The sequence below is a fragment of the Euwallacea fornicatus genome, chromosome 1, assembly GCF_040115645.1.
Source record: "Euwallacea fornicatus isolate EFF26 chromosome 1, ASM4011564v1, whole genome shotgun sequence".
NCBI lineage: Eukaryota > Metazoa > Arthropoda > Insecta > Coleoptera > Curculionidae > Euwallacea > Euwallacea fornicatus.
In genome coordinates, this window is record NC_089541.1 from 8413668 (window position 1) to 8441385 (window position 27718).

The following is a 27718-nucleotide window of genomic DNA, read 5'->3' on the forward strand; positions in this document are numbered from 1 at the left end:
TTTATGCGATTAATAATTTAGATTATATTTTGTTGTCATCTTTATAAAACATAATCAATGCTGAAAAAATATTTCTCCTCCCAACTATATTACCTCGTCATATATCAGCGTGGGCGCTAATACGCCAGATCATCATACCACATTTACAATCCACGGATAATAAAATTAGCCATACCAAGAATTTCTAAGAATAATGGCATGCGAAGCCGGATTGGATGACCACTTTTCGATGCTGAGCATGCTTCCTGAACTTGGAAACATATCCAGAAATAACATATTCATATGGTATATAGAGTGCCAGAAATCCATGTATTTTTGCCTTATCTTGAAAATGGTAAGAGATAAGAAACAGGCCAATTTGGGAAGCATACGCGTCATTAAATTATAAGTTAGTTTAAACCCATAAACTATAAATTCATATTTCGAAAAACAATGGTCACAACTCTTCTTAATAACGTCGTTGTTCAACCTATTATAAGGGATTTTGAAGATTTAAGAAGAGCAAAATTACCTCTATATATCGGCAAATATTGCCAATTTTAAAAGACATTTTAACTAACCTTGAGAGTTCACACATTTGCTCCAACCCATATATTTTACCGATTTCAAATACCGTCCTGTATATGACCTTCGCTGCCCGTTAATATATATGTATACCTCCTTTGGCAAATGACCTGCAAAGTGCAGAAACAGCATGTTATACGAGATATGGAGATATTTTTTCTTAAGTGAAAGAGACATGCAATTTTTTAGAACTCTCTATGTGTTTGTGATTCTATCGAGTATTCCTATTACCATTTAAATCTGTTTTTTATAATAAAAGTACTAGTTGTATAGTAAGGAAGGCAATTTTCCCACGTTATATTGGCAAAGTGGGTATTTTAGTATACGTAACAGCGTTTGTTCTTTAATTCGGTAAAATGGGCATTTGTGTCCCAAGGCGAAAAACTTGCCAAGGTTAGTTGGGGTTTAAAATATGCGTTGAATGAACTCTATCGCCTACCTACTAGATATGAGTATGTAAAATGTGACGTTTTATCCCATTGGAGAAAAAAAGATCTCTTTTGGCCTACATTTAAAGTAAAATAAAAACTAATGAGCGGGGAGAGGGGTAATTAATTCAAGTCATGCAAATAGTGTATCGCGCAAAATAGCGTAATATGCAGACATTTGGTAAAGCGACACACACGCAACCTGTTAAGGGAGCGGCGGGGTAAAAGGGACGTCAGGCATCGCGACGCTCACTGGTGTACCGACGCTCATTTCGCAGCCCGCGTGATTACGAAAAACCCTTCTTTGGAGTTCCGATTGCGGCGCTCATTTAATTCAACCGCGAGTTTAATTATTTAAATGTCGAATTAAATTTGAAACAATGAGATCCTTATTGCAGTGTTTTGTGCTAGTTTGTGTAGTTTCTGCAGGTTAGTATTTACATAATATAAGATTTTGCCATTCCGGGCTTGAAAATTTAGTTAGGTGGATGGAAAATTGCCAAGGTCAAAGAAGACAACAATTTGAAATTTCGATTTTCTAATATATAAAACCGCAGAACTATGCCAAGATATTAATGCAATAGGACCAATATATGGAAGGAAACGTGTATATTTTTTGTAATTGATTGTATCGTACTATAAAGGCAAACATAGCAAGTCAACACATAAGATTTGATAAATATTGTTATTGAATATTGAATAACACGTGGGCGATCGAGTTCTGGGGTTTATTTAGCAAATAAATAAATGGTGTATCATACACCATCAAATTAGGAGGCCGACATTGAATAAAACATAATTTATGTTCATTTGTTACCCCTGGCAAATATTTTAATTTGTGTAATGGCCTGGTAATAACAATTTACCTCGAAAAGGGATGTTTATCCGCAAATGTCAAATATTACCACGTGATTGTGGTGCAGGCAATAAATTATTGAATTTGCGTGAAATAAAAAAATGTGAATTCCATGAAAAATGTAATTGTTGCACGATTGGTTGAACATCATGTAGTCCCAATATGTAAACGATCGAAAATCAACAGTGGCCGATCAAAACATGCTTTGTTACTTGTTGATACATGGGTATATTTAATTAAGTAATCGGATATGCATCCTTATTTGTGTATCCACTTAATAAATGTATGACCTTAGTTAATATTTAATAATACAGTTAAAAGTTTGACTAGAATTTTTAAGTATTTAACTAGAGGTAAAGGCAACTTTTTGAATCTGAATTATGAAGTCTTGAGTTAAATACTTTAATATTTTAATTTCTTGTTGACGCATGGCCATGTATATTTCTAAGGTCCGAACTTTAGCTTAACCAGTGATTTTCTAAAATAATCCAGAAATTTCTCTAAAGATCCTAAAGATCTCTATTGTTGAGTTAGTAATTCTTGTGATATTTATCTGATGATATATTTTAAACCTGTCCAAAGCTTTCGACTGGCGCCTTTCGGAAACTGAAGGCGTACAGTTTTCGGCGGCCTTCGCCGGTTTGATTCCGTTCTTGTCTGTTTGGTTGTCGACAAGAGGTGCATGTTGATGGCAAGGGCTCTAGTGTGCTCTTGGTACCTTTTGGTGCCCCTTACGGCCCTCTTTTAGATCTTCCTGAACAACATCCCAAATGTGATCAAAAAGTGTAAATGTTTATTGTACTTCGAAGACTTTAAGCTTTTTAGTGTGACACATTCCTATAAGGCCAGCCAAGCTGTAGAGGATGATTATTTAAGTGGTGTGACCTAAACTATGTAATAGTAGTTTTAGCTAAATACAGAGCGTAAAACATTTATCGGGCTACTAGTACTTGATTAATGTGGTCCCAGTATAATCTACACTTAGTCTTAATGACTTACCTGCAACTTTTAGCGAGGGCTCAAAAATTAGCAATCACATAATGAATGTGTCTTTGAAAACGTTGTAAATGTTAGGTTTTCTAAGATATATTGGTTAATAGAAAACCCTGATAGGCATTTCCTTAGTGTCTCCGGCCTTAGCCATGACCTCTTTGATATTTATTGTATTAGGTGAAGTTCCTTTTATCATAGTCTGTAAATGCTGAGAAATAAATAACCAGTTAAACGTATGCGATCGTGCCATGTTACACAGTGTCCGAGTGCTGAAAATCGCTTTGATAAAGGGTTAATTTTATTGTCAATTAAATTGAAGAAAACAGGAAAAATATTTTTAAGAAAAACAACGTTTTTTGTGTGATTTTGATTTACTTAAACTAGTCGGAATTTATTAAATTCCAAAAAAGTACTGAATGAGTTAAAAATTACATAATTCGTAAAATGTGTACATTTTACACATTAACGGATAACAATGACTGTAAATATTATTGAAAACATTTTAGACATACAATTTATTATTTTAAAAAATAGGAAACTATCGAGCCAACCTTTATAACGTAATACAATACAATTACATGCAATTTATTTCAAGTTTTACATTACTCCTAAATAGACCTAATGCATCGAATTCTTTCTTAAAACCTTCGGTTGCATGTGGCTTTGCGTGTTATTGCTCAAAGCTCTGGATGAAAAATTGTGTTCATAATATTCCAAGATCAATGGCATCGCTCTGAGCAATAATAATATCCGTCACCGAAGAGTATATATCATCTACAAGGCGTCGTAAACTCTGCGGAACAGTACCAATAGTTTGTTGAAATATATGGGGAAGCTCAAAAAATAAACGCCTTGTATCTTGCTGTATATTTGGATTCACGTTGATATTTTATGACAATTGATTTTGTTCTGACTTGTAAAGAACAGAATGGTGTTATGGAAAACAAGGATATTTCCGCTGGTTATTGTACAGAGTATTTCAGTTTTAATCTGCGTTTTTTTAAAGAATAATGGAAAATCATAAACCTAAGTAGTTCAAATGTGGCATGCACTGCTATTAGAAAAGTGCACTCTTAATGTGTAGAATTGGAAGGCTTTAACGACAAGAAAAATTTATAACAATACCCTGTATTTAGCGTATATATAAAGAGTGTTACAAATATCGTTTTTCTAATTAAAAAAAAAAAAAAAACGAATTGACAGTTTTCGTAATCAAAACCGGTGACCAAACGGGTTTTATACTATTCTCTGATATGTATGTTTTATGCTATAATATACTATGACAATGGAAGCAGATATCTTAGTTTCGTATCTCTGTTAAAAAGTTCATAGATCGTCGTGCTAGATCGCATATTATGAAAATCCATATTATATACCACTTTCCATCAAGTGTTTAAGCATCCTATTCACTAATTTTGTAATTTTGGATGCTAGAACCATCAGACGATAAGCTGGATTGATACATAGCACCTATTAGTTACCACAGATAAAGGATCCGATAAGCTTTGCTTAATTACGGAAATTATGTAGGTTGTTTATTGGTTTCGCTGTGATAACAATTGCTAAATGTTGTCAACAAAGTAACTAAATGATGAGATTGTGTAGTTTACCTAGAGAGATGTTTTGTAAATTCAAAAGCACATAAAAAAAACGACACCTTCATGAAGCTTAATATGCAAAGCGCGTATATAAATCAATTTCAAACCTACTTATAAGGAGGTTAATATGCACGCAATAAATGGTTGCATTCCCTCCATATTAAAATAAGAAGGAAATAAAGGAAAAACTGAGGAAAACTGTCCTCTTAATGCGAATTTTCCAGCGCCAGGGTCCATTATCCCAGTCGGAGAATGCCATTTGTACGGTTTAGTATCTCAAACAAAGGAAATTTTCCTTACTCATCTTCAAATTACGTTGTAGCCTCCATGTTTTTGGATGAATCATTCAAAGATGCAGTATTTCAATTATTCATTGTAATTATGCTATATAAAATGCATTAAAAGTTTAACCAAGCCTTTTCCAGCAGCCTTTTCCTTTCATTTGGTAATACGAGAAAATGCTTACATTTGAACAGGAGGTAATATATGGGATTGGACTTTAAATTTGAACTGTGACCTTTGGTGATTCTGAGCTTTTGTGATTTGCTGCAGTGTAATTAGAAAATCATTTAACTGAAGCCATGTAATTTTATTACTGTTTTTTAAAGACTATGGAAGTACGAAACAAGAGTAGGAAAACGGAATACTTACATGCACAGTGCAGCTCTAAATTGTCCTCCCATGTTAACTTTTTAACGAATTATTATTTTTTCAAAATTCAAAAAAGCATTAAATAGGGTAAACAATACAATTTTTTGACGTTTGTTTTTTTTAGATGTTGCTTACGTTACCGGTAGTGCAAAATGACCAATTTTTTAAAAGTGGAAGCATGTGTTAAGTAACACCTTAAATTAAAGGTCTTTCAAGACTACATTCAATGGTGTATTGCGATTCAAAATTTATCGATTAATTTTTGAGAAAACAGATATAAATTTGATTTAAAATGCAATACAAACTGAATTAAATAATATTTAAACAATTTAAAAACTCGTTTGTTGATAGGAAATTGGTTCGTATCCGTTTTTGAACTCACAAACAGTCCATTAATATCATTAAATGTAATTGGTTTGAAAGACCTTTAATTTGAGGCGTTATTTGATCCATGTCACAATGAATAGGCCATTTTGTGCTACTGTTGACATAAGTACCAGGTAAAAAAAATAAACAAACGAGATAAGACTGTATTTTTCGTCTTATTTAATGCTGCTTTTGAATAATAAAAAAAAAATGCGAAAGTTGTCAGGGGGGAAGGGGGCCAATTTAAAACCGTACGGTATACGAACGGCATTGCATTCCTAATGGTCACTTGTTTTACTCCCTGTTGGAATGATTGTTCTTCATACCTTTCATTTTTACATTATTGCTTTAAAAAAAGTCAGAGAAGAGGACTTTTTTATTAGGATTTCAGTTAGATGGGTATGAAATTAATTCAATGTTCATGATACACATTTCTCAAATGCCAAATTAGTTTCACACGAATACGGATCTCGATTACAGATATATAAGAATGAAAGCTTTTGAGCGTTTTCCCAAAAGGTTGTCCGATCTATAGAATTTATTATAAATTTCAAATTTCAACTTCTCCCGTGAAAAGATGATATTACCAAGGTATTTAAGATTTTGGAAATCTAATATAACGGTATTCTACCTCCCGTTCTGATATTCCTGCTCAATTTCCCTTTCCGTCTGCCGCAAACTATCTCGGCAATAAAGAAACATCAGTACACGTGCAATCCAGGATTGAGTTGAAAAATATCGATTTTTTTCAAATTTTTTAGATGTATTTTGGGTTTTAGAGGTATTCAGGCATCTAAAAAGTGCACACTCAGTTCGGCATGAATGGTTACAGAACCGCCGTCTGAGTAATGTGGGGTCACCTGTCATAATGATGAACCAAGGACAGTCACAGAAGTTGGGGGTATTGTCGTTCTGAGGGTGCCCTGATTGGGGCGCCCGAATGCATCATAAACTACTCAATACGGACCAATTCAATTAAAAAAAAAATGGGAATGTTAATGTTTTGAATCTATTATAGTTTCAATCGAAGTTACTTTCATAGTCGACGTCCTAACTCAAATTTTTTGTCTTTTATAAACCAATTTAAAAATCGTTTCCTTGATCCGAAGCTGGTTATCCCCCATCTTATATTTAAACCAACGGAAACTGAACTTAGAAAAACGCTTGGAGCAATTATTTTTAAAAGCACTAATAAATCTCTTGGGATGTCTTTTCCATATACGCGCATAATTACCGCAATTTCCCTTAAATCCGCACATGAATGTGGGATTACGAAACTGCTTGGAATCCAGTAAAACCTTTGCCAATAAATTTCCGGAATTTACAACTACCCTTCCACGAATACATCGAACATTCCTAATACGAAGCACGGATGATTCTGCAACTGAACTCTCCATTAGAGCGTGATTGAAATATTCCATTAGGATTCCGTGAGGATCCCAAAGAAAATAACAGTCACACAAGATCTCTGATTGTCCCTTTTACAGTATTGACTGATTGAAACGGCAATAAAGAAGGCAATATGTATAGAAGAATTTTTTCCCTCCATCTAAAAGTTTTAATGGCTTTTAACATTTGCGGGCCTTTCCCCTTGCAAAAAGGGGTAATAACGGCACGTGATTGCATTTTAGATAGATTTCTTTTGCGTGTTCGCCTACTATTTTTAGACCGAAAATCGAGTCTCTATCGGCCCATGGTCTTACCTTGATTGACCCCGTTAATCAAGTAGATTCAACGCAAATTTAATTTCCAAAGTAATTTCTAATCTGCAATTAGATGGCAATGCCGTTTTGGATAAAGGGATATTAATGGCATGTTAAAGGCAAACTCGACTCCTGAAATATTAATATGCGCTTTTCAATGCCGCCCACATGACTCTTTACAATACGTCGGGGCCATAGCTCATTCATGAAAATAGCTCATGCATGCACTATGAATGTTTTGTAAAAAATAGCTTTAGTTAACCCACACTGTTGATTATCAAGTTTGAATACCGAATATATGAATATTAATCTTAAAATTTTCAAAGGTAGTATTGTATTAAAGCGGCCTGATTGGTCAAACGGCCTTAAAGGAAAAGCTGTCGGCTGGAGCGAAACCTTTCCAGCTTAAAACTAATTGCAATAGAGACCCTTTTTGTGTCCGATAAAAGCTTGCCATCAACCTGTGTTGATATAAATGGGAAAAGAAGCGCAAAAGAAACATTGGTTTTATTATCATTGCGGCCGTCTTGAAACTTTACCTTGTTTGCGAACATTCGATACATCCCCCACCCCCTGATTCACCTGCCTTTGTCATTTAATTAGGCTTCACCCTTAATTTCGTCCCTTAATGGCCGTTAATAATAACGATGATCTGCAGTTTATATTAAGGGTTGTAAATGAACGGGGTCGGATACTTTTACATGTTAGAGGGTTTAGACGATACCTTCACAATATGTCAGGCTCCATACGATATAAGATATCGAGATTCAGCCTGTAGGTGTATGATTAACGACTATTTTTTATGGTATAGTTAACGAATCGTTTTAATTTAACAAGAATTGGCGAGAATGCTTAATAACAGGTATCCGCAGGGCGTGGAGAATTCATCGGAAACGATAATAATTAATACTTATATTACAGGAATAATTGTTATCATAGTTGCATAAAACGTGCCTTAAAAGTAACTGGAGGTAATTTTGCAAGTTATATTAAATTATGAACTCGGAGAGTTTTAAGGGACAATCAGGAATTAAGGGCGCCGAGTAGCACTCTTGTAAACGAAATCTAATTAAATCCGCGCTAGGGTTGTACTGAATCTTCTAACGTGATTTTTCGGTATAGCTTACTGTAATCAATTTATAGTACCAGATTGCTAATTAGCATTACTTGCATTAGGTTATTTATAATTCAGAATTTTCATCGTGCCTCTCCAAATTCCCTTAGAACTTTTCGGATTTTGCATTGTAATTTCAGGCCCCCTAAAATTTCCTTTTCAACGTTCCAGAAGCTCAATTGAGATATCCAGCGTTAGTACATAAGCCATGCCATTCCATAAAATCAATGACAAAAATTTCGAAATTTTCAGGAGGAGGGGAGGGGGGGTTGAAGTACTACAAACGGATGCTCAAATGCTAAGAGTTTCTCGGCAGCTTCGCCATTCTATGGTATAGAGTTTTTGAATTTTGAGTTTGACTGAATTCCACGTGAGATTTAGGGATCTATAATTCACGAACCGGCTTTCTTGTTCCAGGCATTGTCCTGCATTATTAAACTATAAAATTCTTATTTTATGTACTGCCACAATGCTCAAAAAAGATCATTTGGCATGCAAATATTTTAGGAAGCTTATGTAAAATTGATATAGGCCCATTTGTAGGTTCCTATAGGTCCTTCAATTAAGATATTGGTCTCCATTAATAAATTAACAAATAAAAGGAATAGTGAAATGTCTTGATTCCCTATTGACGAGAGAACGTTGTATCATCGCAAATTTAAGAATTAGCGAATGTTTCCGATATACAGGGTGAGTCGGGAGGATCGTTCCAAACTTCAGGAGCGTGTTTTACATGAAAAATAAATGTAAAAAAAACTCAAATGTTGTTATCTGATTTTCGTTTGTTTACAAGTTATAGCGTAAATAATTTTTTTTAACTAGGATTCTATTTACCGTAAACGTACCTTTCCTGGACGTTGGATTGGTCGTGGTGGCCCTATTAGTTGGCCTCCAAGATCTCCAGACCTCACACCACTAGACTATTGTTTGTGGGGTTGGTTTAAAACTGAAGTGTACAGAGTAAAAGTGGACACTCAAGATGCACTAGTTCAACGCATTAGATATGCTGCAGCTGCTATTAAAGAAATACATGAAACAATCAGGAGCGCAACGAATGCTCTTCATAGACGAAGCCGAAAATGTTTAGAAGTTAATGGCGATATTTTTGAACATTTACTATGATATCCAAACGTTAATTAATGGAATTTCTTATGAAATTTATAAATGTTTTTAATTTTATGTTTTAATTTTATTTACGCTATTACTTGTAAACAAACGAAAATCGGATAACAACATTTGAGTTTTTCTACATTTATTTTTCATGTATAACACGCTCCTGAAGTTTGGCACGATCCTCCCGACTCACCCTGTATATCAAGCATCAACTCGAACTTGTATAACGAATCAAATTCTTATCTTGTAATAGCATACAATGTGTTTGGAAATTAGCAACGTAGGTATCGTGCCTAAAAATAAAACGTGCAAATTAAATCCGACTTTTATGATCCTGCCTACGTCTAGATCCATTAAGGATAATTTCTTGCACAGCAAATTGAGATATGAGACAATTTTCTTTCATGTAATTGATATGGCGCATTATTGACATATCAAACATGATAACGGAAAACTTATTATTGAAAGATGAGTGTAGACCACTGCTATGAAAATATAAAATTTAATTTAGGCGTTATTTCAGTTAATGGTAAGCGAACGCTAAACACATAAAAATTTAAAAATAGCCCAAATAAAATTGCACGCAATGGAAAGAGTGCTCCAGTTAGGTGAAAAATAGAGGATTAATCTACAAGTGACAAAATAAACCATAGATAGATGAATAAAATTAGGAAGATAGCTGTTGATTTTGCTTAGAAATATGTTCTTCATGGGGTGTTTATCATTAAGATCTTAAATGGAATATAACACTGTTTTGTTACTGCTAATGATTTTTGCACATCCCCTGTAGCGATTTATTAAGAAGACTACATAACTTTTTTACATAGCACATGTTGGGGAAAAAAATTTTGATTATTACTAAATTTCATACAGGGTGTCCAAAAAGTTACGCTCGAACATAAAACTTATGTTGGACGTGAAAAGCTTCTAAGGTTCATGCCTCACACATTCATTGCTAAACGAGGAACGATGCGATGACTTGGGTCAAGGAACTCCAAGAAACAAAGAGACAAAGCAAGTAAGAGAAATGCATTTTTAAAAAACGCATCAAATGGTATATTATTAGAGAAAATCCGAAGTCCTGCCGCCAGCCCCATTAGGGCATTTATTATAGGGAATTCACAAAATTGCATTAAAGTGGAAATTTGATTATTTAAATTGACGTTAAAATATTATCCGGAATGGACCGAAATGAAATAAATGAAAAGTATGATCCTCCCCCAATCTTTATTGAGCGATTGAGGACACGAGTTATCAAATTTTTAAGTAAACACGTAAAAATCGTCCAGAGCTCTTTTCAGGACGTCCAAATGATAAAATACATGAAATCATTCGTTTCGAAGAGAGAAAAAGTGATTGTGAGCTATCGGCAATTATGGTTCAAATATCGAGACAAGTTTATGATAATTCGAGTTATAACAATTGTTATTTAAAAGTGTTGCAATTAACCTTTAGAACATTAAAGTTTGGAATTTTGAACACTAAAGGTGAATTAACTTTTTGTTTCAGCATGTTGCAATGGAGACTCAGACTCAAACCTGGAAAAACATGACGACCTAATTTTTTCAGAATCTCCATTAAAGGTAAGTATATTCATGTCGTTTATATACCAAATTATTTAACAAAACCAGAACGGCCCAATTATTGGGTTACTTGGTTGGACATATAAGAAAATAAAGAAAATAGTTTTTTCTACAAATTGTTCTTATCTAATTGCAATAAAGTTTGGTATATTTTTTTGCGCAAATAAATGTAAATTCCAAAAAAGAAGTCAAACATTACATTTCAAAAACAAAAGTTGGACCTCTTTGGAGTGTTATTGAGCCAAAAAAAGGTTCAAGATACTCAAAAAGTGGTAACAAATTAGCCTTGTAACTTACTTGAATTATTTTTTAATAGAAAAATTATTTAAAAAGTTATCGTCCTTATTCGATATATCGGGTGTCCACACGAACCCGGGACATAGGAAATTAACATGAGAAACTATCGTATATATTTTTGCACTTGCACGATTTATCTAAGTGAAAAATTTTTACATGAAGGTCATAATACTCACTCGCAGGGCATCGTTCTGCATTTTTAGAATATTCTAATTAGAATCGTTTTCGCTTGAAATGCCTTAAAATTTGAAAAATTTTAATATCCCACGTAATAATTCGAGGCCACGATTAGTTAGAGTCAAGATCTTTTGTTTGATTAATTCTGACCTCGACTCTACCAGGTCTGTAAATATGAAACCGGAATTCGCCTCCAAATATCCCTAGTGGTCAATATAGGTACTACCTTATCGTGTTATTAGAGTACTATATCTCTTATTTACATCTGAGAATGATTTTCAAATCATAACAATACAGGTTCAATACTGCAGTACAGTTTGCAATAGCTTTGAGTATGTCGAATTTTGTGCCTATAAATTACGATTTGCCGACAGCATTGATTTTCTGTTACCACTTGAAAAAACGGCTGCAGATTCACATCGCATGCTTGTTGAAGCTTACGGTGAACATGCCCTTGGAAAATCACAGTGCTGTAAGTGGTTTAAAAAATTCAAAAGTGGCAATTTTGACGTCAATAACGAAGAACGTGGAAAACCACCGAAAAAGATTGAAGACGGCGAGTTGCAAGCTTTGTTAGATGAGGGCGATGCTCAAACGCTACAACAATTAGCGAAACAATTAAATGTGACACGAGAAGCCATTTCCATTCGTTTGAAAGCTACGGGAAAAATTCAGAAGATAGGAAAATGGGTTTCACATGAACTCAATGAAAGACAGCAAGAAAATCGAAAAACCACTTGCCAATTGTTGCTTACCAAGGTATAACAGAAAGTCATTTCTTCATCGAATTGTGACTGGTGACGAAAAATGGATCTATTTTGAGAATCCCAAACGTAAAAAATCATGGGTAACTCCAGGCGAACCATCAGCATCGTCAGCAAGACCAAATCGATACGGACGGAAAACAATGCTCTGTGTTTGGTGGGATCAAAAAGGCGTAATTTATTATGAGCTGCTAAAACCTGGAGAAACAGTTAATACTGAACGTTACCGACAACAAATGATGGACTTGCATCGAGCTTTGCGTGAAAGACGGCCAGAATATCAAGAACGGCAACACAAGGTGATATTGCTTCATGATAATGCACCATCACACACTGCAAAACTGGTGAAGGAAACGATTGGGACGTCTCATTGAGAAGTTCTATCGCATGCGGCTTATTCACCCGACTTAGCACCATCCGATTATCACTTATTTGCATCGATGGGACACGCTCTTGCAGAACAGCACTTCACCTCTTACGAAACAGTTCAAAAATGGCTCGATGAACGGTTTGCCTCAAAAGAACAACAGTTCTTTTGGCGTGGCATCCACAAATTGCCAGAGAGATGGGAAAAATCTATATGTAACGATGGGAAATATTTCGAATAAAATATTTTTTATAATTATTGCGCAGCTCAGTTATACTTTTTATTAAAAGACTCCGGTTTCATATTTACAGACCTGGTAATCAATCGTAGCGTCAAATAGTTACGCAGAACATTCAAACTTTTGAAATTTAAAGGCATTTTGAGACCAAACGATTCGAATTAGAATTTGAAAAAATTCTGAGTTCGCCTGGACAATCGGTATATCACGAACACTATATACGATGGTTAGGGAATCTAATAGGTGTACAAAAAGAAACTGAGCATTTTTTGGTGAAATTAAGCTTCATTGAAAACATAGTTATTGAAAATATTAGTAATCAAAATAATTTCCATAACTGTCTATGGTCTTTTGCCATTTACTGGGTAGATGATGGATGCCCTCGTGATAGAAGCTTAGTGGTTTCGACGAAAAATAGTTATCGAGCCATTTTCGAATATCTTCAACGTCAAAGAATCGTTGGTCAGCTAAATGAGACTGCATGGATCTGAACAAGTGGAAGTCGGAAGGAGCCAAGTCTGGAGAATACGCCGCATGCTGGAGTATTTCCCAGCCTAACGAGAAGATGAGTTCCTGGGTCGGTTTAGCTGTATGCGGACGAGCATTATCATGCAGCAATATCACTTTCCGACTTCCTTGGCCCGTAAATGGTCTTTTTCCTCCAGAGCATCGCTTAATTTGATCATTTGGGCCTGATAACGGTCAGCTGTAACAGTTTGACCGGGTTCCAGAAGCTCATAGTAAATGACTCCTTTACAATCCCACCAGACACACAGTAAGATTTTCTTGGCATGAATGTTTGGTTTTGCAACTGATGTGGATGGCTGGCCTGGGTCAACTCATGTTTTTCTGCGCTTAGGATTGTCATACAAAATCCACTTTTCATCTCCCGTAATAATATTATGCAGAAAATTCTTTCTTTTATACCGAGAAAGCAAGTTCATGCAGATGTCAACTCTTCGATTTTTATTGTCTTTGGTTAGCTCATGAGGAACCCATTTTCCTGCTTTTTGAATTTTTCCCATTCCACGCAATCGAACTGAAACTGCTTGTTGAGTTACTCCTAACTGCTCTGCAAGCTGTTTTTCAGTTTGGCATGGATTTTCATCCAGTAAAGTTTGCCGTTCTTCGTCTTGAAACTTTTGTTCGATACCCGCACGTGGATCGTCCTCAAGACAAAAATTTTCCTCACGAAACTTCTTAAAGCATCTCCCAACAGTTGAAGCACCAACAGAATTATCTCCCCAAGCCGAATTGACCATTTCTGTTGTTTCAGCATCATTTTTTTTTTCAGTTTAAAACAGCACAACATTGATATTCTCAAATGTTGCTTGAAAATATCCATGTCTCTATTTACGTTTTGTGCACTGAACTACAGCTCCTAAGCAACTGAAACTTTTATCATATAAAAAGTCATAAATAAACAACACCTGCTTACAATTGCAGGCGAATTGAACGTGTCTAAGTATGTTTTTTTATTGAATATAACTTCATTACTCAGTTTCTTTTTGTACACCTATTATAACTAATTTTTAACCTTTCACTAACCATTTACTTCCAGTTAACAACTAATCCAACATCAATCTGTGGTGAGGATCAGCTAAAGGATTTGTGTTTCTGGAAAAATTTAAGTTTCATCGTAAACCCAAAGAGAACAAAATTGCTTATTGAATCTATAGGACCTCCTAGGAATGGCAGCATATGTAATGTTAGAAAGATACAATATGATGTACTAACAGGTAGGTGATTATTATTTTTAGAACATAATAGGTAGAGAAGCATACATGTACCCGAATAAAATATTAGGTACCTATACGTGTTCCAGAATAAGTCCGGTATTGATCACACATCATTCGTGCATTATTCAATCATTCTCTTTTTGTATGCAGCAAAATCGGTTGAAGAGCATATATGCAGATTGGAGTATTTGTAGCAATTTGAAATGTTCGGATCGTGTTAGTAACATGCAAAGCAGCAATCATTTTCACATAATGTTGAGTACTCTTCATTAAAATAGTTTTTGCTGATGAGTATTACGGAGTAACCACGTGAAAGTATCGATATTTGTTACAGAAATTGATCTTATAAAGCTACTCCCCGCTGAGAAAAATTCCAATAAATGGATCTTAAGTATAAACAAGGAACTAATGGAAAAAAACCGTAATTTAAGCAGTATATCTATCAATGTAAGCTGTTTCATAGATACTCCTGATACATCAACATATTTCTATAAATCTGCCGACATAAATTTCGAGGAAGAATTGTGTTCAGCTCCCCAACCTCAAGAAGAACATGTCTATCGCGAATGGCCAAGAAAACACATCAATAAGGTACGTAACCTTTCTTTGGAAAACGCATTTTTGTCAAGGATTAACCCTAATTTTGGCGCTTTTAGGGTGATAAATTACATGAATTAATATTCGTGGATGAAGTTCCGGCGGGAATGAGCAAATATGAGAGTTTCATCAATGATTCAACCATATCTGACTTTCTAAAATCAACTTGCACTATTCTTCCGATTACCAGGAACAATGGAAACGAGACATTCATTAACTGCGGTATGGATTATAGATATTTACATTGTAAGAAGGGAAAGTACTCACTTTTCTGTCGTGGGTTGTTGAAAGTCTGGCGCGATACACAACCCTTCATAAAGCGTTAAAAATTGGTACTTTTGGAAATTTATGTTTTCCGCGACAAGCTCAAACTCTTTGTAAATCACTTTTCTTTGCGCTCTTTCGGAAGCGCAAAAGTGTGTTTTATCCCCGATAGTAAAATATAATTTTTACACACTTTTAGGTCTTTTATGAGAAATTTAGCCTTGCCACTTCAAGAGCGACAATGTATTTTGTCGCTCCATTGTTGAATCACGAATGGCATTGTTGCTTAAAAATTTATATAAAACTGTTCTAACCTTATATGTATTTTAATGGATGAATAAGAACTCATGTGTGCAAAGTGTCGCTTTTGGTTAAGTCGATAACTTTCAGGCGATAACTTCTTGGATTCATTCTCCAACGTGTTACCTATTTTATGTATGTTTAATAAAAGGTGATTCAAAATTCAGTGCCAAGAATTCGGGGGCGCATTTTTGAAATCAAAATAAGACTCTTGTACCTATAAACATGGGCCCGAAAATGCTCAGTTTCCGATATACAGGGTGCTAAGATATTGTCATTATCAAAATTCATTGTAGGCCATGACAGTGTAGTTCGACAATTCTATGCGTTTTCTATAAAATCTTTTGACGATTTGATTTAGCTGAAAGTTAACACGTTTCGTCTGGTTTTTAAAATTTCAATGTTGTTTCTACCACATTATCACTAAGTTTTAAGAAATTTTGGTGTTTTAAAAATTTTTTTCTAACAATCTGGTTTTAGTCCGTATCGTTTTCAAGAATGTTAGATTTCAACAACTTTGACAGATAACGCGTAAATGTATCAAGCTACGCAGTCATAGTCTACTATAAATTTGCATAATAACAATATTTCAACATCCTGTATATCGAAAACTGAGCATTTTGGCACCCACGTTTGACGGAAATAAAATGTTATTTTGACTGCAAAAATGCGTACCTAAATTCTTTGTATTAAACTTTAAATCCCCCTTTATATTTACTATTCATAAGTTGTTATGATTATTCTCTACATTATTTTTACAGTTCTTGTTGCTACTAGATATCGAAGCTTCATCAGTGAACTTAATTTCTTTCTTGTTCTGAAGAGTTCCAATTCTCTATGCCCCGGAAAAAGCCTCATTGTAAGTAAGACAACTCCAATACTTTTAATGTGTTTGCAGAAAAAAAAATGTATAGAAAAGTTACTGAAAGAAAAAGCACTAAATGCACTGACTATACAGTGAGAAACAACATCATAGATATACAGGGTGTTTCCTAAGTACGGTACTTATCTTCGGGAGCGTATTCTACAGCTGAAATAAAGGTAATTTTGTTACATAAACTATATTCCAAAAATGCTTCGTTGCGGAAATACAGGGTGTGAAAGTTTCTTTAAAAAATTATTATACAATTTTTTAAATATTTCCGAAACTACTTCAGACATTTTAATGGAATTTTGCAGGATTTGAGAGTTAGAAAAGTGCGTATTTTACGCTAAAAACGGTGACTGTTGTGTAATCAGTGACGTGCGAGCAAGATAATTACTGGATATTTTATAGGAAAAATGTGGTACGCCACTGTTCTTTTTCAATATTTTGTTCCCTTTTTAATTATGTGTTCGATTTGGAAGAAAAAAGGTCGACTTTTTTTCGTAGGACGCACCGTTTTCGAGTAAATAAATAAATAAAAAACATTGTAGCTAAATTTTTTCATTCTTTTTTATTATTCTTAAGAGAAGAAATATTTGTATGAAGATATGAATTTTTGTTGTTGTGTATTTGCCTGTTTTATTAAAAATTCATTAAAATGTCTCAAGTAGTTTCGGAAATATTTAAAAAATTGTAATTTTTTGCAGGGATATAGTTTATATAACAAAATTACCTTTATTTTAGCTGTAAAATACGTTCCCGAAGTTATGTACCGTACTTAGGAAACACCCTGTATATCCGGAAGCTATTTTACTCTGCAATGTCACCCTGTATATCGAAAATTGTGCATTTTTGACCATGAGGATATTAGCATTTAGTTCTTATTTTACAAAGTACTATCTCCTCCTGAAATACCTCCATGATGATATATTGCGCCTTGTATATAAACTCTTTCTGTCGATTTTACGTTTACCAACTTCTAGGGGTACTCGAATGTAGTCATCAGTCACAAGCCCCCAGATAGAAAAAATCTTAAAAAACTGAGAGTTTTTCGGGATAGTAAAATTTTCAGGTAAGAACAAGCATTGATTTAAAAAGAAAATTTATGATATGATAGGGACGCAAACATTTATAGGACTGCTGCTCCTTATGCGAGGGTAACCCAACCGATTGTAAAATTATCTACAAGGTTGACAAAATTTTCTTGTCGAGTTATCAATGTCTCTCAGAACCCATTCAAAATTACCCCTAATGAAGGAATAATTTACGTAAACAACACTGAAGAACTTCGAGATATTCTGTCGGAAGAATTACGGTTGGCCACTAAGAAACCTTCGGGTTTTCATTTTTAGTACGTCTTCAGTCACTTAATTGTTTATTTAGACTCAACGTGAGTTGGCTAAAAAACGGGTCCCCCCATTCCGAAGAAGTGATCGTTAGACTAGTGACTGAACCCACAATAACCTGCGAAAATGTAACCAATAAAGATGACTGGATGTTTTGCTCGGGGTATAATAACAAGAAGTCTTGCGAAAGGGTGGATTCCTGTGGAATTGGGACTGGAGGGTCAGCAGGATATGAAGCGAGGTATATTAGCAAAATTATGAATAAGATAATAGAGAATGGAGTTGACACGTTATTTGTCAGACATTCTGAACACGACAAGTTTCGCTGTGTTTGGAGGGGGGACAAGAGACCTGAGAACCACGAAACCCATCTCTATTCTACATGTACCTCGGACAAAACGTTTTGTCCTGATGGAATTTGTGACTCTTTGGAATTATTAGACGAGACTTCTATTTGTCCTCAAGACTGTACGACAAGTGAGCGTTAAAGATGTATCTGAGGGCATAGGCCGATTCTTGTTTTTAGGTGTTTTTATACCAGCTAAGATAAACGGTAAAACAGGCAGGGGAATAGATATTTGTAATGGAGCCGTTGTATGTGGGGATCTCGGTTGTACATGTGAGGTAATCTTACCAAAAGTAGAAAATCAAGTTGTAGAAAATAAACTGGTTTATGGAACACACAAAGTGGCAGGTATAGTTAGAGTACGAATTGCTTTATATGGAAATACGTGATACAATTGCAGTCATTACTGGATTTATATAGCGCATAATACAGTGAGTTGCAAATTAATAGTCCAATTCGCTAACCACAGGTTTCTTGAGCGAAAATATTTGTACTCTTCTTATGTGGTTTTTTTCTTTGCATTTTATACTCACTATACAGTGTTAGTATATGCCAAGAAACATCCAAGTTATTAACAAAATTAATTTTTTTAACACCTTTAACACTGTAAAATGAGTGTAAAGAACCAAAAAAAGTCGTATAATGAAAGTCTAATAATTTTCGTTCAAGGAATCTCCGGTTAACGGATTGGCCCACTAACTTACAACACTCTCTATAATTCGTAATAATTGCTTAGAAAATCAAAAAGAAATCAACTTTTTATGTTATATACATCTATGCTACGAGCTATATTAATTAACGGCAATGCATATCACCATAAAACCGATTTTCTACGCTATGCATATACAGGGTGAGTCGGGAGGATCGTGCCAAACTTCAGGAGCGTGTTATGAAAAATAAATGTAGAAAAATTCAAATGTTGTTATCCGATTTTCGTTTGTTTACAAGTTATAGCGTAAATAAAATTAAAAACATTTATAAATTTCATAAGAAATTCCATTAATTAACGTTTGGATATCATAGTAAATGTTCAAAAATATCGCCATTAACTTCTGAACATTTTCGGCTTCGTCTATGAAGAGCATTCGTTGCGCTCCTGATTGTTTCATGTCTTTCTTTGATAGCAGCTGCAGCATTTCTAATGCGTTGAACTAGTGCATCTTGAGTGTCCACTTTTACTCTGTACACTTCAGTTTTAAACCAACCCCACAAACAATAGTCTAGTGGTGTGAGGTCTGGAGACCTTGGAGGCCAACTAATAGGGCCACCACGACCAATCCAACGTCCAGGAAAGGTGCGTTTATGGCCAATAGAATCCTAGTTAAAAAATTTTATTTACGCTATAACTTGTAAACAAACGAAAATCGGATAACAACATTTGAGTTTTTTTTACATTTATTTTTCATGTGAAACACGCTCCTGAAGTTTGACACGATCCTTCCGACTCACCCTGTATAATATTTATAATAATGTTTTTATGACATAGCGTGCGCTTTACAAACCCAGATTTAATCATTTTTAGCAATTTCCAGCTGCGATACAGAGTGCATCTTAATTACCACAGGGGGCATATCTTTAGTTACGTTTTCAATTATATTTTTAATCCTGATCTGGAGGACAATTCGAATGAAAAAGCTCTCTAAAGATAAATATCTAGAAAACTTACAGGAAGCTGAGACTCCGTTTTCGGACTACATTGAACGAAATGTTAATACCGAACCTTTGGTACTTAATTTCCAAATGAACACCAATTTTGATTACTCCAATGATAATCCGAAGTCAATGCAGGTATTTTAGTTAATTATTATTGTGAATGACTATCGACATATCATAGCTTCTTAATTCGTTCGGGGGTTTAAAATCAGTAGGAGATGTATATGATTCTGGCACAAATAGATAGGTAATCGTTTTGATATAATTAATATGAAAGAAAAATGAAACAGTTTAAAATATTTCTCAAAATTTACCAACTTGCGTGAAATTTTTAAGTTAATAAATTCAATCGGGTTGAAAATTCCTCCATATTTTATACACAATTTTGGAATTTGGGTCGTTTATAAAAAATCAATGTTTTTTGAGAGAATTAAGACTTTGTATTGTATGACATTTATTTTTTAAAGATTTTAAGGTTGACGATGTAAAAGTTATGTGTATAAATATTTAGGTGTTCGATGAGTCAGTGAGTAATTGAATTTTCCCCCTACTTGTATATAAGACTTAATAATTTTTTCGATGGAATTTCGGAAACTTATTCAAAATTAATGTATTCTCTAGAATTAGAATTCAAAACAACAGTAACTTGTGAAAAAATCTGATTCATGATAATTAATTTTTAAATTAAATAAACCAATTTTTAATTATCAAGACATTGTGACATTTCGAACATTCAGTAATTTTTGAACATGTCATTAGCACATTAGATTTATTTCCGCGTTAAACATACCGGGTATGTCAAAAAGCTGTTTTTATTGAACAGAACCCTTTGAATATTTTTGTATTTTTGAATTCGAAAACCTAAAAATATTCATCTATCACAATTTATTGCGATATCTACTATTACAATTCTTCTACAAATATGCTATTATAGTTTTTTCTGGGTTTTAGGTTGAGCCTAAATGGAAGTTTTCAAGGCAGCATATCGTTATCGAACAAGTTCTGGGCGAGGGAGAGTTTGGGAGGGTACTTAGAGCTAAAGCATTCAACATAGCAGGAAGGCAAGGTAGGTCGGGTAGAGCTTATTCGTAACATACTTAGACACATTCAAAACAATTTTTCTAGCCTTGGAAGTGCATCTGAAATAAGTTCAAATTTGAATTTTTGATATAGTTAACAACATTCATGCCTAAAGATTTCCACCGTATAATCCCGACGTACAGGCTGGCATTTCCTAGGTTATACTAAAGGCTTGGTCTTGCTGCATGGTATTTATGTTCTAAAATGAAAGTGACATTAATTATTATATGTTTTAAGGATATTCGCTTGTGGCAGTGAAAACTTTAAAAAATGAGGCGAGGAAGCAAGATTACAATGATTTATTCTCTGAATACCAACTATTGAAAGAAGTAAAACATCCCCATGTGATACAGTTGCTGGGAGTTTGTTCTACTGAAGACGGAGGTCCTTTATATTTAATAATTGAGTACGCTTCTCATGGGTCCTTGAGGAACTATTTGAGGAGAAGTAGGCATATTTTAGCCACTAACGAATTGGGGCACATAGAGGATAACTTGGGACGCCACATAACTCCTAAAGAAATACTATCGTTTGCTAGACAAATTGCGAGTGGTATGTCTTATTTGAGTGACATTAAGGTATGTTAACCACATATAACGTCAAGTACACCAGTTTCATGGAAACTTTCCATTGTATGTCAGCTGGTGCATCGAGATTTGGCGGCTAGGAATATATTGTTGGCTGAGAATAAAGTCTGCAAGATATCGGATTTTGGATTGACAAGGGATATTTATGAAGATAATGCTTATTTTAAGAAGAGTAAAGGCCGAGGTAATACAAGTTGTATGTGATATATGAGTTTAAGGACCACAAAATATATAATATATTATCGTTGTTATCAGCTTCGTTAGCAACTTCTCTTCACCATCCAATCAAGATTATGGTAATATTTAGAATGTATTCCTCCCTGATTCTCTTCATATGAGGTTGAATAAAATCTTATATTACTTTCAATCGACCTACATTCAATAGATGAGCCTTATACATCACACTCAAACATTTATTTCCTATATTTAGTTCCTGTGAAATGGATGGCTCCAGAATCTCTAGCTGATCATCTTTACACAAGCAAATCGGATGTGTGGAGTTTCGGAGTGCTCATATGGGAGTTGGTAACTTTAGGAGCCAGCCCATATCCGGGGATCCAAGTGCAAAACCTCTACAATTTACTACAGCAAGGCTACAGGATGGAGCGACCACCCAATTGTTCTACAGTTTTGTAAGTTCGGTTCATTTTATAAAGTTTCATACCATTTTCACTTGTAGTTTGGAACTTATTACTTTACTTTAAAAAGCACGAAGTAATTTAAAACTGTTGTTTTGACTTCGGAGTATATCCTTGTGCTCCAAACATGGTAGAACCTCATGAGCGTCATGCCAAGGCAACCGCCATATTAACTGAAAGGGAGTCTTTTTTATTGGTTCCTCCAATGGAATTGTATTATGCATGTTACTTTTACGCCTATGAAAACCCATCCACTATGATCCAGAACCTATCAAATATGTTTAGGAAAATTGTTACTTGCAGGTGTTATTTTGATCAGAAACACTGTTCTCCATATTTATGTATAATTATTCAAAATTCCCAAGTATCAATAACAGAATTAATTTACCATGAAAATGTGGAAGAAGTGTATAGGATTTTCTTTTTTTTTATTTAAAAATGGAAAAAGACCTTTTGGCGGGTTTTTATCAAGTTATTAGGACTCTAAAGTTATTGTGGTACTTATAAAAAAAAAAACATATTTTGACCGCGATTATGCTTATCATTTAGTCTACAATAAAAAACAGAAGAAAAAATTTGTTTAACCTTAAGAAATAAATGTTTAAAAAAATCTTCGAATACGTCAATTTTCCTCTAGAAAAGTATATTCTGTGACATACCATTGGTGTTAATGACGTCAGTCGTATACAAAATAAAACGTCATCGATAATTTTTGTAAATAATAACTCCCTATTTTTTTCATGGAACGTGAAAATACGTTCTTTCCACTCTGTGACTATAAAAAATTATTGGTATATTACATAACAATAATTTCGAGAAGGTTAAATTCAAAATTTGGAAAAAAACGTATATAATTTACAGACTTATTACCAAATATAAATAACTCAAGAGGAATGAACGCAAACTCATGGTTTTAACAAGATGGAACTTCACGCATTATTTGATCATTGTTCACGAATATATTAATCAGATATTTTGGAATAGTCGGATTGAAGATGTAGTTACATCGAAAAGCCGCCGAAGTTTCCAGGCTTCAATCCGTTGGACTTTTTTTTTCTCTAAGTTATATTAAGAATATAGGGTACACAAGTAAACCAATGAAGATCTGAAAGACAGTATAAGATTCTGGTCCAACAACATTACACTGGAGTTTTTACAGGGTCCAGCAGCAATTTACCGACCATTTAAAATATTTTCAAATTCAAAATGTTTTGCAATTTGAATAATTTATTTAAACCTAGTTTATTTTCGAATTTTGAATTTTGCTTCCTGGAAATGTTTATTAGGTAACATACCAATAAAATTACATGGTCATAAAGTAGAAATGATGTACTTTCATTTTCCATGAAAAAATAGGGTGTTGTCAATTAATTAATTATCGATAACGTCATATGCTGTGTAAGAGTTTTTAAAACAAAATTGATGTATAAGGAGATTTTTGAAAAATTCTTTTCTCCGAAAAAATATATTTATCCGCGACTTTACTAACACCCTGTACGCAGTAACATTAGTTCATTGGTTTTTTGAAATTGACTAAATTATGTAAATTATTATAATTAATAAGATTTAAATAGTGAGGGAAAATCAACCATAAAATGGCCCACTTTTATGTCTAAAAACCATAATTTCTTCCCGGTCATTACTTTTTGCCATTATTTTTAACTTTTACTATATAATTTAAATTTGGTAATAAGCCCTGTGCAAAAAGGAAATGTTATGGATATTAAATTACCATGGCAGTTAATTTCTTAACCGGATTAGCTCCATTTTGGACTTTTTAATATTCGCCTAAAATTGCTTCGATTATGTGGCTTTAAATTAAATTTTGAGGACTCGAGGGTCCTGTTGAATATGCTCAATTGATGAGCGGTAAAATTTTCCGGACATTACGCCATTTAAGGGTTCGCGTTTGACCATTTGCCTTTGTTATTCATTAGTCAAATGGAATAATTAATAATAGGATGGACATTTTGATTGTACCTCTTTTGAGGCTACAACTGGCGGATTTCATATCTAGATGGAAAGTTTTAACTTTTTTTTTTTTTTTGAAGCGACAAATGACGAATCAATCGAACGCGAATAGAGGGATCTATTCATATACACCATGCTGCGCATGCAGTTTTAATTACAACCACTCTTGGACGGGACGCCCTGTCGCACCGATACTTTGCATGGTTACAACTTGCATGACATCTCCATAAACTTTGTGGTATCATTGGGCAATCATTAAAGAGGGAAAAACAGCGAGAACTTTGCACCTGAGAAAAACGTAAAAAATCATTATTTAGGTGGTAAATAAATAAACATTTTGTGAGTAGTATATTTCCGAAATGATGCCCCAAGAGGTTTTCCGATTCATGTGAGAGGCCATGGGAACAATATCTACTTTGCCGATCCTGCCAAGGGGGGATAATTTATTGAGGGTGCTGAAGAGGGGTGTTACGTAAATGTTATGCCTGTATACAAAATTAATTAATACATCTAGGTAATATTTAATTGCCATCGATTTCCACGTTATTTAGGATCTTCGTTACTGGATAGGGATTGACCTCACTATAGTTCGTATAGTACCGGGCTGGGCCAAAGTCTGGAATAAAATTAATTTCTTTTCGATGTGTGAATTAAAAAAAACGCTGAAACACGTTAATTGATTTTGAGTTTTATGTATTGATTATCAATAAAATGAAATAGTTTCTTTCAACCCCTTTGCTGCAACCTTATCCAACTTTAAAAAAAATAAAAATCTATGTCGTGTGTGGGCTCGTTGAAAAGCTCATTATAAATGAAATTTTATCGTTCCCCTTTTTTATTTTAGTTATGTAGTTACTAGGAAATAAACAATAACTATTTAAAAGAAAATAATCAATACCTTCTTACTCTTATTTACAAATTACTTAATGTAGTAGATGCTGAGAATGTCCTCTACCCTCTACTTGGTTTGCTTCCAGGCAATGGTAAACCCTAAAAAAAATTAATATTGATATACTTTTTGTAATCCTGTATGAGTTTTTATGTAATATCGATAAAATAAGTAAACAAGCAAAGTGATATTCAGCATATTAAGACGTATTTCAAAAGACGAAAAAAACTGCAGCATTTTCTATACCAATTTTGTTGTCTCAATATATAGATTTTTTTACTCCGTTTTAAAATTTCAGCATTTTTGTGGAAAATTGATTAGAAACATCCAGATTTACCGTTATTAGGTTACATTTTTTGGGGATATCTGAAAGATAAGGTTAATCAAAATAAGCCCGCTAATATTGAAGGCCTAAAAGCCAAAATTAGAGTGGAGTCAAATAACATACCGGCCGAGGCCATTCGGAATTCTATCGATGGATTTTACCATCGTTTGGGAGCATGCCAAGTAACGGGTGGAGAACATTTTCAACATCTGTTACGTTAAATAACCTGTAGATAGGACTAAGAAGGTATTAGTCATTTTTTTGTTTGTAAAATCGTTTTTTTTTTATTTTCTAATAACCACATAATTCAAAGAAAAAAAAGGGTTTGGTGAAATTTCATTTTTCACAAGCTTTTCAACGAGCCCACACACGACATGTTTCCATTAAAAAAAATTGCGTAGAGTTGCAGCTGAGGGATTGAAGGAAAATATTTCATTTTACTACTAAAAAATACGTATACCACTCACAATCAATTCGCGCGTTTCAACGCTTTTTTTACGGCACTGGTTGAAAAGATATTAATTTTATTTCGTACTTTCGCCCGACACTCTATAGAACTGTTTAATTATGAAATTGTACCGGATGCCCTGAAGAGTCATTCTAAACGACAGGGCTAAATGGAAGCAGTGAAATATGTTGGTCTTTCGTACACAAAAAAAAAATAATTTTCCGTGATCTATCGGAAATTTCGAGTATAAATAAAAATAATTTCCTAAATTTTTTATTATCAGGGAACATGGTCAATAATCTGAATCAGAAAAGGCATGCGTGGGTTATGCGCACTCGTACATTTTTCATCCCAAACCACGCACGTGCAACTATAGTAGATCAAATTTTTTGTTTCCTCTTTCCAGATATTCGTTAATGAACCGATGCTGGAACGTGGATCCTGAAGCCAGGCCCTCGTTCCTCGAGCTTTACCATTGTTTCGACAACCTCTTAACTGACAACGTTAACTATCTGGATCTTTCTGATAACTCGATAATAAATAAGAGCTATTTCTCCACTTTCGCGATTGACGTTTACTCGGGTAATTAATGTCTCATTTGAGATTATAAACTGAGATTTTTTTTTAATAAACTATAAATCACTTTCCAGCTTCTGGCGACACTGCGAACGAGAAGAACAACTTTTTAAAAAACAATTTATACAAAGATCGTTTGGAGAACGAAGATAAATGGAGAAATCCGATGGAGGGACTTAAAGCAAACTGTCATCCCGGTTACGAAACACCAGTTAAGACTCCCAAGCCGGTTAACATATTCGTAAACGAGGCTTCAGGGGAATATACGGATATGAGTGCGAAGCATCACTAGACCTTAGTTCTTGCGTGATTCGGCACTGTTTACAAGCCATCCTGTACTTCATATGATTATATTCTTGTATTGCATTGTTATGAGCGTAACAAGTCATCTATATTTAAGAACAGATTAGCAGCATCCATTCAGTGCAGGTAACGTACGCGTAGGTACATATTATTATGAATCTTCCAGCTTGATAATAATTTTAATGATAATTATTAAATTCAGTACAAGTGTGCAGTACATATTTTGTTTTTTTTTAAGGATTAAGGGCATTAATGCTTGAAAATATAAAACTCAACTTTTTCTCCTTGGTACCGTTATTAGTATTCCTATCCATTCATGGGGCACGGCAATATCAATGTTTGGCGTTTAGTGTCGATGTCCTAATTAAAATTACTGTCGTCTTGATAGTTTTTCAGTCTGTCTGTTTCGTTTATCAGTTTCTTTACGACAACTTAGACGATTTATCGTTATGTCTCGAGCTAGGTTGTTTCTAATTATTTTTAAACAGCCTTCCTCACAGCTTGATTGCCGCCTACATGCTGTCCATTTTTTTCGGGAAAAATACATTTACGCATACCAGGTCGCGATAATCTGATGTAATGTGCCTTGGATATGTGTCACTCGATAGTATCTTGTACAATACTCACTAAAAAAACCCTTATTATCTTTTCACTCCTGCTTCCACCCGGATTCGCCGTGAGACGTTACTTCCAGTAAGAGGTAATGATCGTTTGCTCCCTATGTTTCGCTCGTCCAATAAATCGCTTAGACACTCCTTTGCCCTTTCGCCCACATTTTGCTGTTCTCGACGCTTCTCTTCGGCAATCTTCATCTTTATTTTCTTTTCCAAGTACCCTCCAATGGCATCTCAATGTTCTTTGAATTTCAGCAGAAGTCTTCCACAGATTTCCCTATTAAGTTCGTTTACGCACTTTCTACTGAGTTCGGATTTCGATTTGGGAAATTTTCCACATCTAAATATTGTGTCATTCGGCTTAC

General features: G+C 34.3%; 2 protein-coding genes across 8 annotated transcripts in view; one reads left to right on the top strand and one right to left on the bottom strand.

Moving 5' to 3' along the window:
- Positions 1 to 1224: 1224 nt before the first annotated feature.
- On the top strand, positions 1225 to 27019 carry LOC136340302 (proto-oncogene tyrosine-protein kinase receptor Ret-like). 3 transcript variants are annotated; one of them, XM_066284278.1, is made up of 18 exons: positions 1227 to 1421; positions 10896 to 10969; positions 14374 to 14551; positions 14886 to 15142; positions 15208 to 15370; positions 16474 to 16571; positions 17561 to 17649; positions 17713 to 17892; positions 17961 to 18164; positions 18225 to 18400; positions 18450 to 18617; positions 19792 to 20057; positions 20874 to 20988; positions 21240 to 21580; positions 21644 to 21773; positions 22020 to 22221; positions 26267 to 26442; positions 26511 to 27019. In XM_066284278.1, the coding sequence occupies exons 1-18, from the start codon at positions 1373 to 1375 to the stop codon at positions 26726 to 26728; spliced, it is 3084 nt and encodes a 1027-aa protein (XP_066140375.1). In that variant the 5' UTR covers positions 1227 to 1372; the 3' UTR covers positions 26729 to 27019. The 3 variants fall into 3 exon arrangements, with proteins under 3 accessions (XP_066140392.1, XP_066140375.1, XP_066140383.1); XM_066284295.1 differs by lacking the exons at positions 26267 to 26442; positions 26511 to 27019 and adding an exon at positions 24279 to 24467 and having other exon boundaries at positions 1225 to 1421; XM_066284286.1 differs by lacking the exons at positions 1227 to 1421; positions 10896 to 10969 and adding an exon at positions 14244 to 14277.
- LOC136340431 (uncharacterized) overlaps positions 24440 to 27718 on the bottom strand; it is a 159180-nt gene continuing 155901 nt past the window's right edge. For all 5 annotated transcript variants that reach the window (XR_010732298.1, XR_010732299.1, XR_010732300.1 and 2 more), the window contains 2 exons: positions 25097 to 25188; positions 24440 to 24814 (listed from right to left, as the gene is read on the bottom strand). The gene's annotated coding sequence lies outside the window, so the exon portion shown is untranslated. The remainder of the gene's footprint in view (positions 24815 to 25096; positions 25189 to 27718) is intronic.

What these genes read in the sequence shown, in the direction of transcription:
- LOC136340302 (XM_066284278.1), top strand. Translation starts at nt 1,373, where the DNA reads ATGAGATCCTTATTGCAGTGTTTTGTGCTAGTTTGTGTAGTTTCTGCA. An exon ending in TTTCAGAATCTCCATTAAAG is followed by an intron (nt 10,970 to 14,373) that starts GTAAGTATATTC and finishes ATTTACTTCCAG; the next exon opens with TTAACAACTAATCCAACATC. An exon ending in TGGAACACACAAAGTGGCAG is followed by an intron (nt 18,618 to 19,791) that starts GTATAGTTAGAG and finishes AATCATTTTTAG; the next exon opens with CAATTTCCAGCTGCGATACA.